Source organism: Phycodurus eques, chromosome 5 (assembly GCF_024500275.1).
Source record: "Phycodurus eques isolate BA_2022a chromosome 5, UOR_Pequ_1.1, whole genome shotgun sequence".
NCBI lineage: Eukaryota > Metazoa > Chordata > Actinopteri > Syngnathiformes > Syngnathidae > Phycodurus > Phycodurus eques.
In genome coordinates this window covers 32,256,549-32,269,282 of record NC_084529.1, presented here as the reverse complement: position 1 = coordinate 32,269,282, position 12,734 = coordinate 32,256,549, and the positions used below count along the sequence as shown (strand labels likewise).

Below are 12,734 nucleotides of genomic sequence, written 5' to 3'. Positions count from 1 at the left end.
CGTGGCCGTCAAACCGGAAGAACCGCAACGGACGAGACCACCGCGCATCCTCACATCCGCTGCAACGCCGAGGTGCGGGGGTTAGACGGGTAAGAGAAAGTTTTGGGTTGGTCGCCATGGTAACAGTTCTTAGCCGACTTTGTGTGCTGCCACCGACTCCAAAATTTGAGATGGGAGCGCTGTTCACTAGCTGCAGCTAGTGAACAATTGCACAAAAAGGCTCTTGAATGTCTCTCTCGTCTTAAGTTTACTCAGGAACAAAAACGCCATAGACTAGCTGACGAATAGCATCAGTGTCGTGCGTTATAACCATTTAAGGAATAATACTTGAACAAAAACGGGTGAGCGACACATATCGACAGACGTACTCACGGCATATTTTCTTAATCTGCGAAGAATGACTCCTATTACGACGACTTGAATGAGCAATTGTGACCGTGTATGTCAATAGGTCTGTATTGTACCGCCCCCAGGTGGCCAAGGCGCGCACACCAGAAGGAGGAGCACAATGCCAAAAACGCTTTCATTTTTTATATCCTCATGAATGATGTCACTTCTGTACAGTAGGAGGAAAAAGTATGCGAGTCCTTTGGATTATTATTATTATTATTATTTATTTTAAATCTCTGCCTAAATTGGTCATAAAAATGTGTAATCACTGATTTTCTTCGAAATCACACGAATAAACCGTCTGCCTAAACTAATACCACAAGCAAACGTTTTCATATTAAAATAACATGTAAACATCGAGAGGGAAGTAAGCGAACCTTTTGGCTTCGGATTGTCCAAGAGCTCATCAGTCAGGTGTGAGCCAACTTTGAGTCCAATCAATGAGCCAAAATGGGAGGTGTGGCTTTCCGCTGCTCCGCCACCAGAGAAAACACCACTTTAGAATTGTCTCCTGTCAAGAAGCACTGCCTGATTTGTACCGTGCCTCACTCCAAAGCGATCTCGGAAGATGTACGATTAAGACTTGTATAAAGCGGGAAAAGGTTACAAAAGTATCTCTAAAAATCTTGCTGTTCGTGAGTCCGCGGTTAGACAAATTGTTTCGAAGTAGAGAAAGTTCAGCACTGCTGCTTCTCTTCCAAGGGCCGGCCGGCCAGTAAAGATGACATGCAAGAGCACAAGGCAGAATGCTCAATGAGGTCAAAAAGAACCCCAGTGTCAACTGAAGGCACAAACGCAATAACTTACTGGGCCTGCAAAAGCGTCCGTTCGGCAGTGCGTGTGCGCCTGCTCCTTGCTCCTTTTCTGCTTTTCGACCTAAGGTTTGCATTCAGCCACCGTTTCCGGGCCATCGACGGCGCGTTACTCGGAGTCCCGTTCGCGTTCCCGGCAGGATGCCCGGCTGCCACACGATTGGCTCCTGCATCGCGGGAAGGGCAGGCTACGGAGATGTAACGAGAGAACCATCCCAAACGTATCACATTCGTATGAAATAAAAACACACCCGCTAAAAAATGCTTAGTGCGTTGTTTCCTGAACTGATGAAGCCTGCTCGGATGAGAGGCGAAACGTCTTCGAAGACCAGCAGAACAGTCCAGTTGCCGTCGGTTCAATGACCTGGATGAATGCGGATATTCACAGGCAAAAATAAAGCAGTGATGCATTATGGGGCATTCTCAAACTCTTTGGTCAGACGACGCCTCATAATCCTAACGCGAGTCACGCCCGGCCCGGCAGCCAATCGCAGGTCACACAGAAACTAACAAGCATTCGTACTCGCATGCACACCGACGGGCAATTTAGAGTCTTCCACCAACCTGCCCAGCGTGTTTTTGGGATGCGGGAGGAAAGCCACACAGGCACGGGGAGAACATGCAAACTCCGCACAGGCGGGGCCGGATTTGAACTCGCAACCTCAGAACTGTGCCGCCACGTTTGAACTTTTCAAGGGAAAAAAGTCGCAATCTTGATGCAAACAAAGAATGTTGGGATTAAAAGTTGCGAGGTCTTATGAGATAAAATTTTATTAATAGTACCACAAATTTAACTGGGTGAAAAAGTGACATTTAAAAATACAACTAGCATGCAGATTTTTTTTTTTTTTGTAGGGGGGGACAAATCGGCGTTATATGCTGAAAAACCTGCCTCTCCTGAGTTTTTCCCTATTCTACCTTAATTCTGGACTTTTTGGAATTTTCACAGTCACGATGTATTTTCTTTATTTTGTCCAGATGAATTGTTTGTCGCGACAGACGAGTGTCTCGGCTCACAGAAATGTCGGACGGCAAGATGCGGGTCTGGGTGGGATGGCCCTCTTCGTCGGTGGTCGTCCGGCCTGACGGGCCCGACCTGCGGGAGCCGGGCCTCGTAATCGCTCTCACCGCTCACTGTATCTCTTTCTCACTAATCACATCTGGGCACATAAACATACGCGGTGGGTGGGGTGGTTGGTCGGGGGCGTGGCATCGGATCCCTGCGGCCCCTGCTGGCTGGCCGGTTGTCGGGTGGGGCCGGCGGACCCTCCGGGTCCCTCGGTGTGGGACGTCTCCCGTCCGCCGGCCCCCTCTCGGGTGGGGTCCTCAGCCGCCGCGGTGCAGGACCCAGCCGCGAACCGCTCCAGCCAGAGTTGCAGATCACGGCTTGATGAAGCTGTGGTTAATTTTCGTTCGCCTGTGCTTCCGAGTCGTCGGTCTCCCGGGATAACTCCGACTTCCGTCTGGCATGGGCTGAATGAAGACTTCGAGGCACTTGGCGTTGGGGCTAATTCGATTTATTGAACAAGCCTTAGTGTCTTAGCAGCTGCTTACATTTCCCGAACGACGAAAAAGCCCCCGAAAACCCCGGGATCTCAGTTTATCGAGGTTCTAATTCTCTGGCCGTGGAATTAGCCCCCTCCCTGGCAGCATCCGGAAGATGCTGCCCTCATGACCATATTTGGAATCGAACCCGCCAGCTGGTGTCTCTTTGGGTGTGCGAACTACCACGACTCGTCTGCTGTCGTCTCTCGGTCTGGTCAATCTTTCCCCCTGGGGTCCTTTGTTGCGACCATGAAAAACAGTTCTCTTTGAAGATCTGGCCCGGTTGTAAACCCCCGACAGGTCTCTGTCAGGGGCAGGACAACCCCAATATACAAATAACTGGCTAAAGGATGTCCTTTGATGTAGAACTACAAAGAAAAGCCATTTGCTGTGAATACAGGTCTCCAACCATTTGTCCTTCCGTGTTACTATTAAAATATACTACAAAGCGAACGGAACCACATTTCTGTGGCCGGACCTCCTCTACGCCGAGAAATTCTGTCCATAAAAGTAATGAACAGAATCGGTGACCTCACCGGAAACCAGTCCGACTTACTGCCGGCAACGCGGACCAAACTCTGACACCGGTCGTACAAGGAGTTCGGTACCCCATAGTCCCGAAGCACCCCCCACAGGACTCCCCGAGGGACACGGCCGAACGCCTTCTCCAAGTCCACAAAACACATGTAGACTGGTTAGCGGAACTGCCGAGGATGTAGAGCTCGTCCGATGTTCCGCGGCCAGGACGAAAACCACACCGCTCCTCCTGAATCTGAGATTCGACTTCCCGACGGACCCTCCTCTCCAGCGCCCCTGAATAGACCTTACCGAGGAGGCTGAGGAGTGGGATCCCCCTGTAGTTGGAACACAGCCTGCAGTACCATCCTTCCATCCATCCATTTTCGGAGCTGCTTCCCCTCACCAGGGTCGCGGGCGTGCTGAAGCCCATCCCAGCTATCATCGGGCAGGAGGCGGGCTACACCCTGAACCGGTTGCCGGCCAATCGCAGGGCACATACAAACAAACAACCATTCGCACTCACATTCACACCTACGGGCAATTTAGAGTCTCCAATTCATGCATGTTTTTGGGATGTGGGAGGAAAGCCGAGTGCCCGGAGAAAACCCACGCAGGCACGGGGAGAACATACAAACTCCACACAGGCGGGACCGGGATTTGAACCCCGGTCCTCAGAACTGTGAGGCTGACGCTCGAACCAGTCGTCCACCGTGCCGCCCCCTGCGGTACCCGTTTTAAAAAAAAAAAAACGTTTTTAAAATGTATTTTTATTGGTAGCATACGATAAATAAACAGTCACCCTCATGAAAATCGATCGAGGAATAAGCAAGTTACCACTTAGTTTGAGTGTCCGTGCTTTGCCTTCTATGGGAGCGTCGACCTCCCCAACATGGCCGCTATGTAGGAACGTCGGCTAGCCGGGCTGCTGCTTTGCGCTGGCGCAGCTACCCATTCAAATGTATTGTTTGAATGGTTCGACGTGTTTCCGCCCGGATGACTTGGTTGTTCGACTTCAATTGGCTCATCTGATTGGCTGACGCATCCGCCAATGAACTCAGACAGCCGCGGCAAAGCGGAAACGAGCCAAACGCGACTGTGGAGAAAATGTTGTGTTGCGAAGTTGACTTTATTAAATGATCTTCAAGACGTGACTTTGGACTTCAAATGGCCACTTTAGTGTTGGACAATGGAGCCTACACGGCAAAAATCGGATATAGTACGGAGGAAGTCAGGTAAGTTGTTTCATTTTAGCTAGCACCTTTTCTGCTGTAAGCATACGGCATTTATGAAGAAATTCGTTTGAAACTGTAACATGTCCACCGCGACGATCAATGATTGTTACAATGATTGTGTGCGGAATTTTCCACTAAACTGTTTACTTCTAATCACTAAAGTTTTTTTTTTTAGATTGTAGAAAGTCCCGTCAAAAGAAAATAATAGTCATAAAAATGTTCTATTTGTATTGCACTTCAGATACACATATCTTCAAGTGCTACAGAGAACAAAATAAAAACAAGAAGGTTTTGGACGTCATCAGATGTTGACATGAGGCCTAATGAATGTCCATTGAAATGTCCTTTTGTCCGTCTGTCAGCGTCCTTCCCAACTGTCAGTTTCGCTCCAAGACCTCCCGGATGAAAACGTTCACCGCCAACCAGCTGGATGAGATCAAAGACCCCTCGGCACTCTTCTACATCTTGCCCTTCCAGAAGGTCAACCCAACCGCCGCCATCCACCCTCACCTCCTACATGCAAGAAGGAGGACGAAATGGAGCTTCATCTTCACATTTGTCTTCTCATCCAACTAACACGATGTCCGAGCCGCAAAGGTTGAGCGGAGGCGGCTCGATTCTTGTTGCAGACCGTGACTCCAAAAGGCTTCGTCTTCACTGCTCAAGTTCACGTGTGGCGTTTCCCACATGGAGCTCAAGTGGGCCGGATCAGTACGATCGTGGCCTAATGTGCTCGAAGCCCAAAAATTACAAGTACATTCTGAAAATTAGCTTTTTACAAATCATATGAGCTGTCTGAATTTTCATAACAAAAGTTAGTTAGCGCGGCACGGTTAGCACATCTGTCTCACAGTTCTGGGGGACCGGGTTTCAAACCCGGCCCCGCCTGAGTGGAGTTTCTCCGGGTACTCCAGTTTCCTCCCACATCCCAGAAACATGCAGGGTAGGTCGATTGAAGACTCTAAATTGCCCTTATGGGTGAATGTGTGCGCAAATGATTGTTTGTTTCTATGGCGACCGGTTGGGGGTGTACCCCCCCCCCCCCTCCTCGCCCAAATATCGCTGGGATAGGCTCCAGCACGCCCGCGACCCTTGTGAGGATAAAGTGGTACAGAAATTCATTAAAAATCATTAATCATTAAAAATCTATTCCTTAAAAACACAAATTCCTGCCTAATTCCTACCTAAAAAATCATTTTCATTGTTTTTACGTAATATTGTAGTTTCTAGCGGTGGTGAATTTTGTCTTTTCATTTGCTGTAAGCCATCCGTCCGTCCGGCCTCTACGCCGCTCATCCTGCTCGGGGTCGCCGGCGAAAGGTGGACGGCGGCCCTGAACTGATCGCCAGCCAGTGGCAGGGCGCACGTATAGACGGACGACACTTCAGACTCTCTTTGACGCCGTCGCCGGGCGGGAAGCGAACGCCTGCGTCCAAGTCAGGCCGATGTGCCACCGCGCCATCAGTGAGTGCCGGAAACTGTAATCATCAAGATTACATATGAAAAAACCCCGAAAATCTCGAGGTAAAGATGTGACGTGAAACGGAATGTAGCCATTCAAGAAGCGACCTGACTGATGAACAAGGAAGCTGCCGGAAATACAAACAAACATGTCGTATTTTGTAAAAGTTGCTTCTCCAGACGGCGAGCGGTCTTTTCTAAAGCGAATCTTTTTATCGACAACACTCCCGCCTCCGGTCCCTTCGGTGTTTTTCTTCTTGGTTTTTGTTCGCTCACCTGAGATTTTGGTCTTGGAGGACTGGATCGGAATCTGGTGTTCTATGTTGAGATTATCGGGGCACACCACAAACAGTACCAGCAAAACTGTTAAATGCCTGATTTTGTATCTTTATTTGTGGACTCTTGTAACAGATAAACAATCGTTAAAGGTTTGAAAAATCCTTGTGTGTGTGTGCGTAGCAGGCCTTCAACTCTTGAAGGTGGGAACCTCCTCTGCCACTTTTCTACTTTGCCACCGATGACTTCTTTCACACCTCTCCAACCGGCAGTCCTCCCTGTTCTCGAGGAACGTTTCTTCTTTTGAGATGCGTGAATAGGCAGACGAAAAAGTTGGAGCTGCAGAAGCCTTTTGGATTCAGAGTCCAGCTGCCTCCATTCAGCCTTTGCGGATAAGCGACAATGCGACGGCTCCGCAAAGGTCTCTGATGTTTGACTTTGTGCCTCCTCAGGGTTACCTGGTCAACTGGGACGTCCAGAGGAAAGTTTGGGATCATTTGTTTGGAAAAGAAATGTTCAAGGTGGACACTCTTCCTCCACAATGTCGTCGTCTTCACATCGCTCATCTTGTTTTTTGGTCCCCTAGGTGGACTTTGGGGACACCAGCATCATCATCAGCGAGCCTTACTTCAACTTCACGTCCATCCAGGAGTCCATGAACGAGATCCTGTTTGAGGAGTACCGCTTCCAGTCGGCCCTCAGGATCAACGGTGAGTGTCGAACGCGGCCGCCGCGAGCTCGCCCGGCCGTCGGTCTCAGGATGCGCTCTTTGTTCCTCAGCGGGTTCGCTGAGCGCTCGCCGATATTTCCGCACGGAATCTTATGAGCTGTGCTGCCTCCTGGTGGACAGCGGCTTCTCCTTCACGCACATCGCCCCTTACTGCCGCGGCAGCAGAATGAAGGACGCCGTCCGCAGGTGAGCGCGAGCGACGACATCCTGTCTGTGACCGCCGTCGTGATCGTGATCGCGCTCGCTCGAACGGTCTCTCGCTTTCGCCGTTAACGCTCCTTCAAAACACGCCTCCGTCTTCAAAACACGCCTCCGTCTTCAAATCCATCTTCAAAACACCTCCTCCTTCAAAACGTCTCAGCCTTCAAAACAAGTCTCTCTCTTCAAAACAAGCCTGTGTCTTCAAATCCATCTGCAAAACACGTCTCAACGTTCAAATCCATCTTCAAAACACATCTGTGCCTTCAAATCCATCTTCAAAACACGCCTCCGCCTTCAAAACACGTCTCCGCCTTCAAATCATGTCTCCGCCTTCAAATCCATCTTCAAAACACATCTCCGCCTTCAAAAAACGCCTCTGTCTTCCAAACAAGCCCCTCCTTCCAGACAGGTCTCCGCCTTCAATTCTACCTTAAACTAACGTCCGGTCTAGCCACAATTTAAGACCCGACTAAAAACTCCTCTTTTCCCTTTTTAAATGATGATGATGAGGATGATGATGTTGTCCTTTTAGGATCAGCGTGGGAGGGAAGCTGCTGACCAACCACCTGAAAGAGATCATCTCCTATCGGTAAGGCCGCCTCATCCAAAGATAGTCGAGCGAGCGAGTCAGTCCCCGCTCAAATCTCGAGCTGCAATTTGTAGAATCGAGTATTCTACCGATAAGCACATCCTTCATCGAGTAATTGCATCCAAATATTTTCTGTGTTATTAAACACAATATCTTGCAAGTGTTATGCTTGTCCACTTGGCGTCGCCATCCTCCCATTCTACTGCACTGTCGTATCTGTGACTTTGAATGTGTGCGGCTTTAAAAAGCGCCCGGCCCGGCCCGGTGAGTGACGTGGGCGCCGGGGAACGAGAGTGCGGAGTTGGCCGGCGGTTAACCGGCTAACACGTTAGGCGTGAGTTGCGGTCGCCGGTAGCTGGTGTCTGAATGTCCTCCTCGTTTGTTTTCTTACCGTTTTGCTTAACGCGATCGCCGGTGAACCGGTGGCTGCGTCTGCGTGTCTTGACCACTTGGGGGCATTACCATTCCTTCTAACTTAGATTAGCTCAGCGTGATACCTTGTGAGGGCAATCGCAGACGTTTTGTCGTGGCCTGTTAGTGAGTTGTGCTTTGCGGTAGACAAATGACACATTCGTCTTCTTTTCAACGTGTCAACTGATCCCAAAGCTCGGACCTTGTCTGCCTTTCCTCCTGGCTCGGCGTCACTGCGGCAACTTACTTTGACGCGTAGTTGTGCGTGTGTCTGTAGTAACATTTGGCCGTGTGGAAAAATGATTCCTTTTATTCCTCTATGCTAACCACCACGGTAAAGAGAGTATATTTTAATGACACAAGAATACTTGAACTATTCATGATCACAATTCATCCAATTTTAATTGCGTTCACAATTTTGGCAGCCACGATTAAATTAACCCCATTGTCATTGAAAAGCCGGGTTCTTCCGCATAGCTAATCGAGCGCTTTCTCGACGAGCAGTCAGCCAAGCGACCGCCAGGGGGCGAAGGCACGGTTAAGACTTCAGAAGCAAGGACAGCGCAGCAAAGATTGGAGATGAGGATGGTCGATTGGTCACGGCGAGGAAGCCGCGCGTGCCTCCGAAGGGTTCGACGGCCCAAGTCTGGGCGAGTCATATTAAACTAGCGATGATCTGGTCGATCGCGGTGAGTTGAGCTTTTGCCGCTCCGCTTTCCTTTTCAAGTCGGACAAGGAAACGGGAAGTCATCGTAACGAGTCGACCGTGACCGAGCGTGGAGCTAAACGCGCGGCGGAGTTAGTTCGCCTCGGAAGATGAGGCTTTTTGTGATGACTTATGATTGAATTCATTTGTATTTTTCATTTGGAGGAGGGAAGTCACTCAGTCCGTGTGGGTTGGGCTCTACAAAGCCCGCCACTGCGCCAGCGGCGGCCCGCACGGCGTTGTCGCGGGACACAGAAGAGGCTTTCGTTTCGGTCACGCGATCGCGATGAAATCATGAAACAAACTGCGCGAGCTCGCGTTTCAAAATGGGCAACGAGTTGCCTCTCGGGTGGACTGAAAGCAAATCGCCAGCAAGCGAGTCGCATCCACCGTCCTTCAAAATAAAAGCTTCAACCCATCAAAATACAGAAAGCGGCAAAACGTCAAAAATGACTCCACTGAAATGTAAAATGGAAACAAACCAAGGATTTGGGTGAAATGAATAAAGAAAACGACAAAAATGACCATTATTTGCTGCACTCGTTTTCTTTTATTTTTGGTTACTACATTTGTTTTACAGGCGAGGAGAAATGGTTTTCGTATTTTTCTATGTTGTTGTTTTTGTACTTCATATGTTAATAAAATGTTGAAGTCCTCTCTAGTTTCGTAAGTTTCCAGGGCAGATGCTTTAAAACTGGCAATTTAGAAAATTGGGATAATAATCGAGATAGGACGATATGAAATAATGTTTCCCTTTTGCCGTATTGCCCCGGCCGAAGTTAAACAAGATGGTTGCAGATTTGGTTTATATATGCACGTAGCCCTTGGTAAAGTTTTGAACATGAAATAAAGTAAACATGAATTTTGTATATATATTTTTTTAACTACGCATCATTTATTCTAAAATGATAGTCCTTTCATTTTAAAGTGTCAAATGGCAATACAAATTGAGATTTATGTAATTGTTTTTATTCTCCCAGCCCAGCACGATGAATAATTGTGATTGACAATCATCGTCAAAACAATAATTCCGATTTTGGCCACCATCGTGCGGGCCTAATGACAGCTATTATTCGAATGATTGCCTTTTTGCGAACAGCATTTTGTTCCCCCTGCGATTGTGCTTTCAGTCCTGTTGCTCGTGTTCGCAGGCAGCTGCACGTGATGGACGAAACCCACGTGATCAACCAGGTGAAGGAGGACGTGTGCTTCGTGTCTCAGGACTTCTACAGAGACATGAGCGTCGCACAGTAAGACCGCCGTCGGACGAGAATGTCAGAAGCGGAACGCCGACGCGTTTTCCTGCGCTGTCGTGCTACAGGCTGAAGGGCGCCGACAACACGGTGATGAGGGACTACGTGCTTCCGGATTTCAGCACCATCAAAAAAGGCTTCTGCAAGGTGAGCGGCCTTCTCCGCCGTCTCCCGCGTCTTCGCGCTCGGCGTCATCGGCGTTTGCCTTCTCCGCCAGCCGGCCGACCAGGTGGTGCTGAGCGGGAAGTACAAGACGGGAGAGCAGATCCTCAGGTTGGCCAACGAGCGCTTCGCTGTTCCCGAGATGCTCTTCCACCCTTCTGACATCGGCCTCCGGGAGATGGGCGTCCCCGAGGCCATCGTGGACTCTGTTCAGTCCCTGTCGCGAGGTCTGGCTCCATTTCAACTTTGCCTTCACCGCTTCCTGTATCCCGCCCGACGTAGTGGTTAGGTTAGGGAGCGGGGCGCGCGTCGTTCCCGACTCCCGGAACATACGAGTCTTTGGACGTACGAGCCGTCGCTCGGAGCGTTTGTTGCTTTGACTTGAGATATGAGCGCTGAATGCAACTCGCTTGACGACAGGAAGCTGTTTGGCATACATGGGCTGTATGCGCGCGACACGTCCGCGTTCGGGGCGCGGCGCCGTGCTGACGTCTGTTCGCCAGCCAGAGGCGCCACCGTGACAACGTGGGAAACTCCTCGAAACGCAAAATCGACTTGACGCTGACATAACATGTAGAAAGTCAGAACCGCCGTTGAAACGCAAAGCTGACTTGATGCTAACATAAAAGGCGTCACCCCGCAGTGTTGGCTGGAGGAAATATCCCTTTATATTTCAAAACGAAAACGATTGATATTGAGTACTATTGAATTGACTGACTACCCAAGCCCACGTTTTACACGTTTAAAGAACGTGTAGCATAATTACGGATGGAGAGGGGAAACTCGTACTCAACCCGACCTTTCCAGCGGAAACGCTTCACGTGTCGCTGTTCAAAACGTACATGCAAAGCGGTCGCCTTTTGGCGAAATTCGCCGTTTTGAACTCAAAATAGGCCATTTACGTGAATCGTACTCTTACGTTTAAGCAACATTTTGGCTCATCAGATCAGCCAGTGTGGTCTTTTGTATTTTCGTGTGGAGCTGCTGCAGGTCGTGGCCCTGGTTGCGGTCCCAGCGGAACTGCGAAGAGTTGGTCCTCTAGTGCAGGGCTGTAGAACTCATTTTTGCCGCATCGTCGTTACGGTTTCCCTCGCAGCGCGAACGCATATACAGTAAATGTACAATTGCCTCGTGTTATTACATATACACAAAAAATCGATGAATAACTATATTTGAAACCAGAAGGCAGTAAAAAGTTGGTAATTCAGTTTATTTTGAAATGGGGATTGGTAACAAAAAATTTTGAAATCAACGTTATATGAAAGGGAAGACAATTTGCAATGTTGTTATTTTAGCAAGAAACATGAAGTCGACGCACTTGATTTGCTTTCGCGGGCCACAGAAATTGATGTGGCGGGCCGGATGTGGCCCCCGGGCCTTGGGTTTGACACCGGTGCTCTAGTACATCATATATTAATTAGGCAACGCGCCTACAATTATCTAATTAGTTTACGGATGTTCATGTTAAATGTATTAAGCGACGGTGCGATGTTAGGCATTATGTCACAACACGGAATGAAGTAACTTCAAATTCAGAAATGGCCAATAAAACAGAAATATTTTGTACTTAATACTTTCCTGGAGGATGCATTTGGGATTAGCCTTTGACGTTGGAAATAGTGGAAAATGAAGTGAAATTTAGTCAATTGTTAAAGATGAGGATGCTCTTCATGTGGCATAGCTTGAACCAGGTGGGAATGCACCTGGCTCAAGTTGGAGGTCAAAATAAAAACATTGAATTGGAATCTTAAATTTGTACATCAACGTGGACTTGAGCGGTGTAAATAAATGTTTTTCTGCGTGAAGAATATATATATATATTTTTTTCGTACTGTATTGTACTCTTCAGAGTCTTCCAGATTGCTTAATTTATGTTCAAATAAAAAAGAATCTCTGCGGGGGCCCAGGGAATTCCCCCCCCCCCCCCGAACATACAATGTTTTTTTAGGGGGGGGGTCACCTTTTTCATTCCTTTGGTGTTTGCATGTCTGTCGAAAAGAGGCTTCAAGCTGTTTAAGGCCACTCCCACTTGAAGTTTCCTATCAAACTAAACAGAAAAACAAAGAGAATTACACTTTGTTTATTAAAAACAGCCACATTTGCCTTTGGAAAGCACACTTAGCTTAATGCTACCAATGACAAATGCCATAAACATGCTAACGAATAGCGTCGGTGTTGCTCTGTTATAGCACGTGAAGCAACGGTTATACGAACGCAAACAGAGAAGCAACATATGGAGACAGATAATGGAAACGATTCTCACAGGCATATATTCTTTATCGTCTGTGAAGAGCGACGGCTTATAACGGAGTTGAGACCGGCTCCGTGTACAGTATAGCCGTATGTGTGTATTGTGGCTAACGGGCATTGCATATGTGCGCGCAGACATGCAGCCTCACATGTACGGCAACATCATCCTGACCGGAGGCAACGTTTTGTTTCCCGGC

The 12,734-nt window shown here is 48.6% G+C and overlaps 1 protein-coding gene across 1 annotated transcript in view; it reads left to right on the top strand.

Moving 5' to 3' along the window:
• The first annotated feature begins 4,250 nt into the window (after window positions 1–4,250).
• actr6 (actin related protein 6) overlaps window positions 4,251–12,734 on the top strand; it is a 10,435-nt gene continuing 1,951 nt past the window's right edge. Inside the window, exons 1-10 of the mRNA XM_061677162.1 lie at window positions 4,251–4,498; window positions 4,861–4,978; window positions 6,688–6,756; window positions 6,822–6,945; window positions 7,016–7,151; window positions 7,699–7,755; window positions 10,024–10,122; window positions 10,194–10,272; window positions 10,343–10,514; window positions 12,673–12,734. The exon at window positions 12,673–12,734 is cut by the window's right edge and continues 77 nt beyond it. Of these exons, the coding sequence (XP_061533146.1) occupies window positions 4,431–4,498; window positions 4,861–4,978; window positions 6,688–6,756; window positions 6,822–6,945; window positions 7,016–7,151; window positions 7,699–7,755; window positions 10,024–10,122; window positions 10,194–10,272; window positions 10,343–10,514; window positions 12,673–12,734 (984 nt within the window). The 5' untranslated portion in view covers window positions 4,251–4,430. The remainder of the gene's footprint in view (window positions 4,499–4,860; window positions 4,979–6,687; window positions 6,757–6,821; window positions 6,946–7,015; window positions 7,152–7,698; window positions 7,756–10,023; window positions 10,123–10,193; window positions 10,273–10,342; window positions 10,515–12,672) is intronic.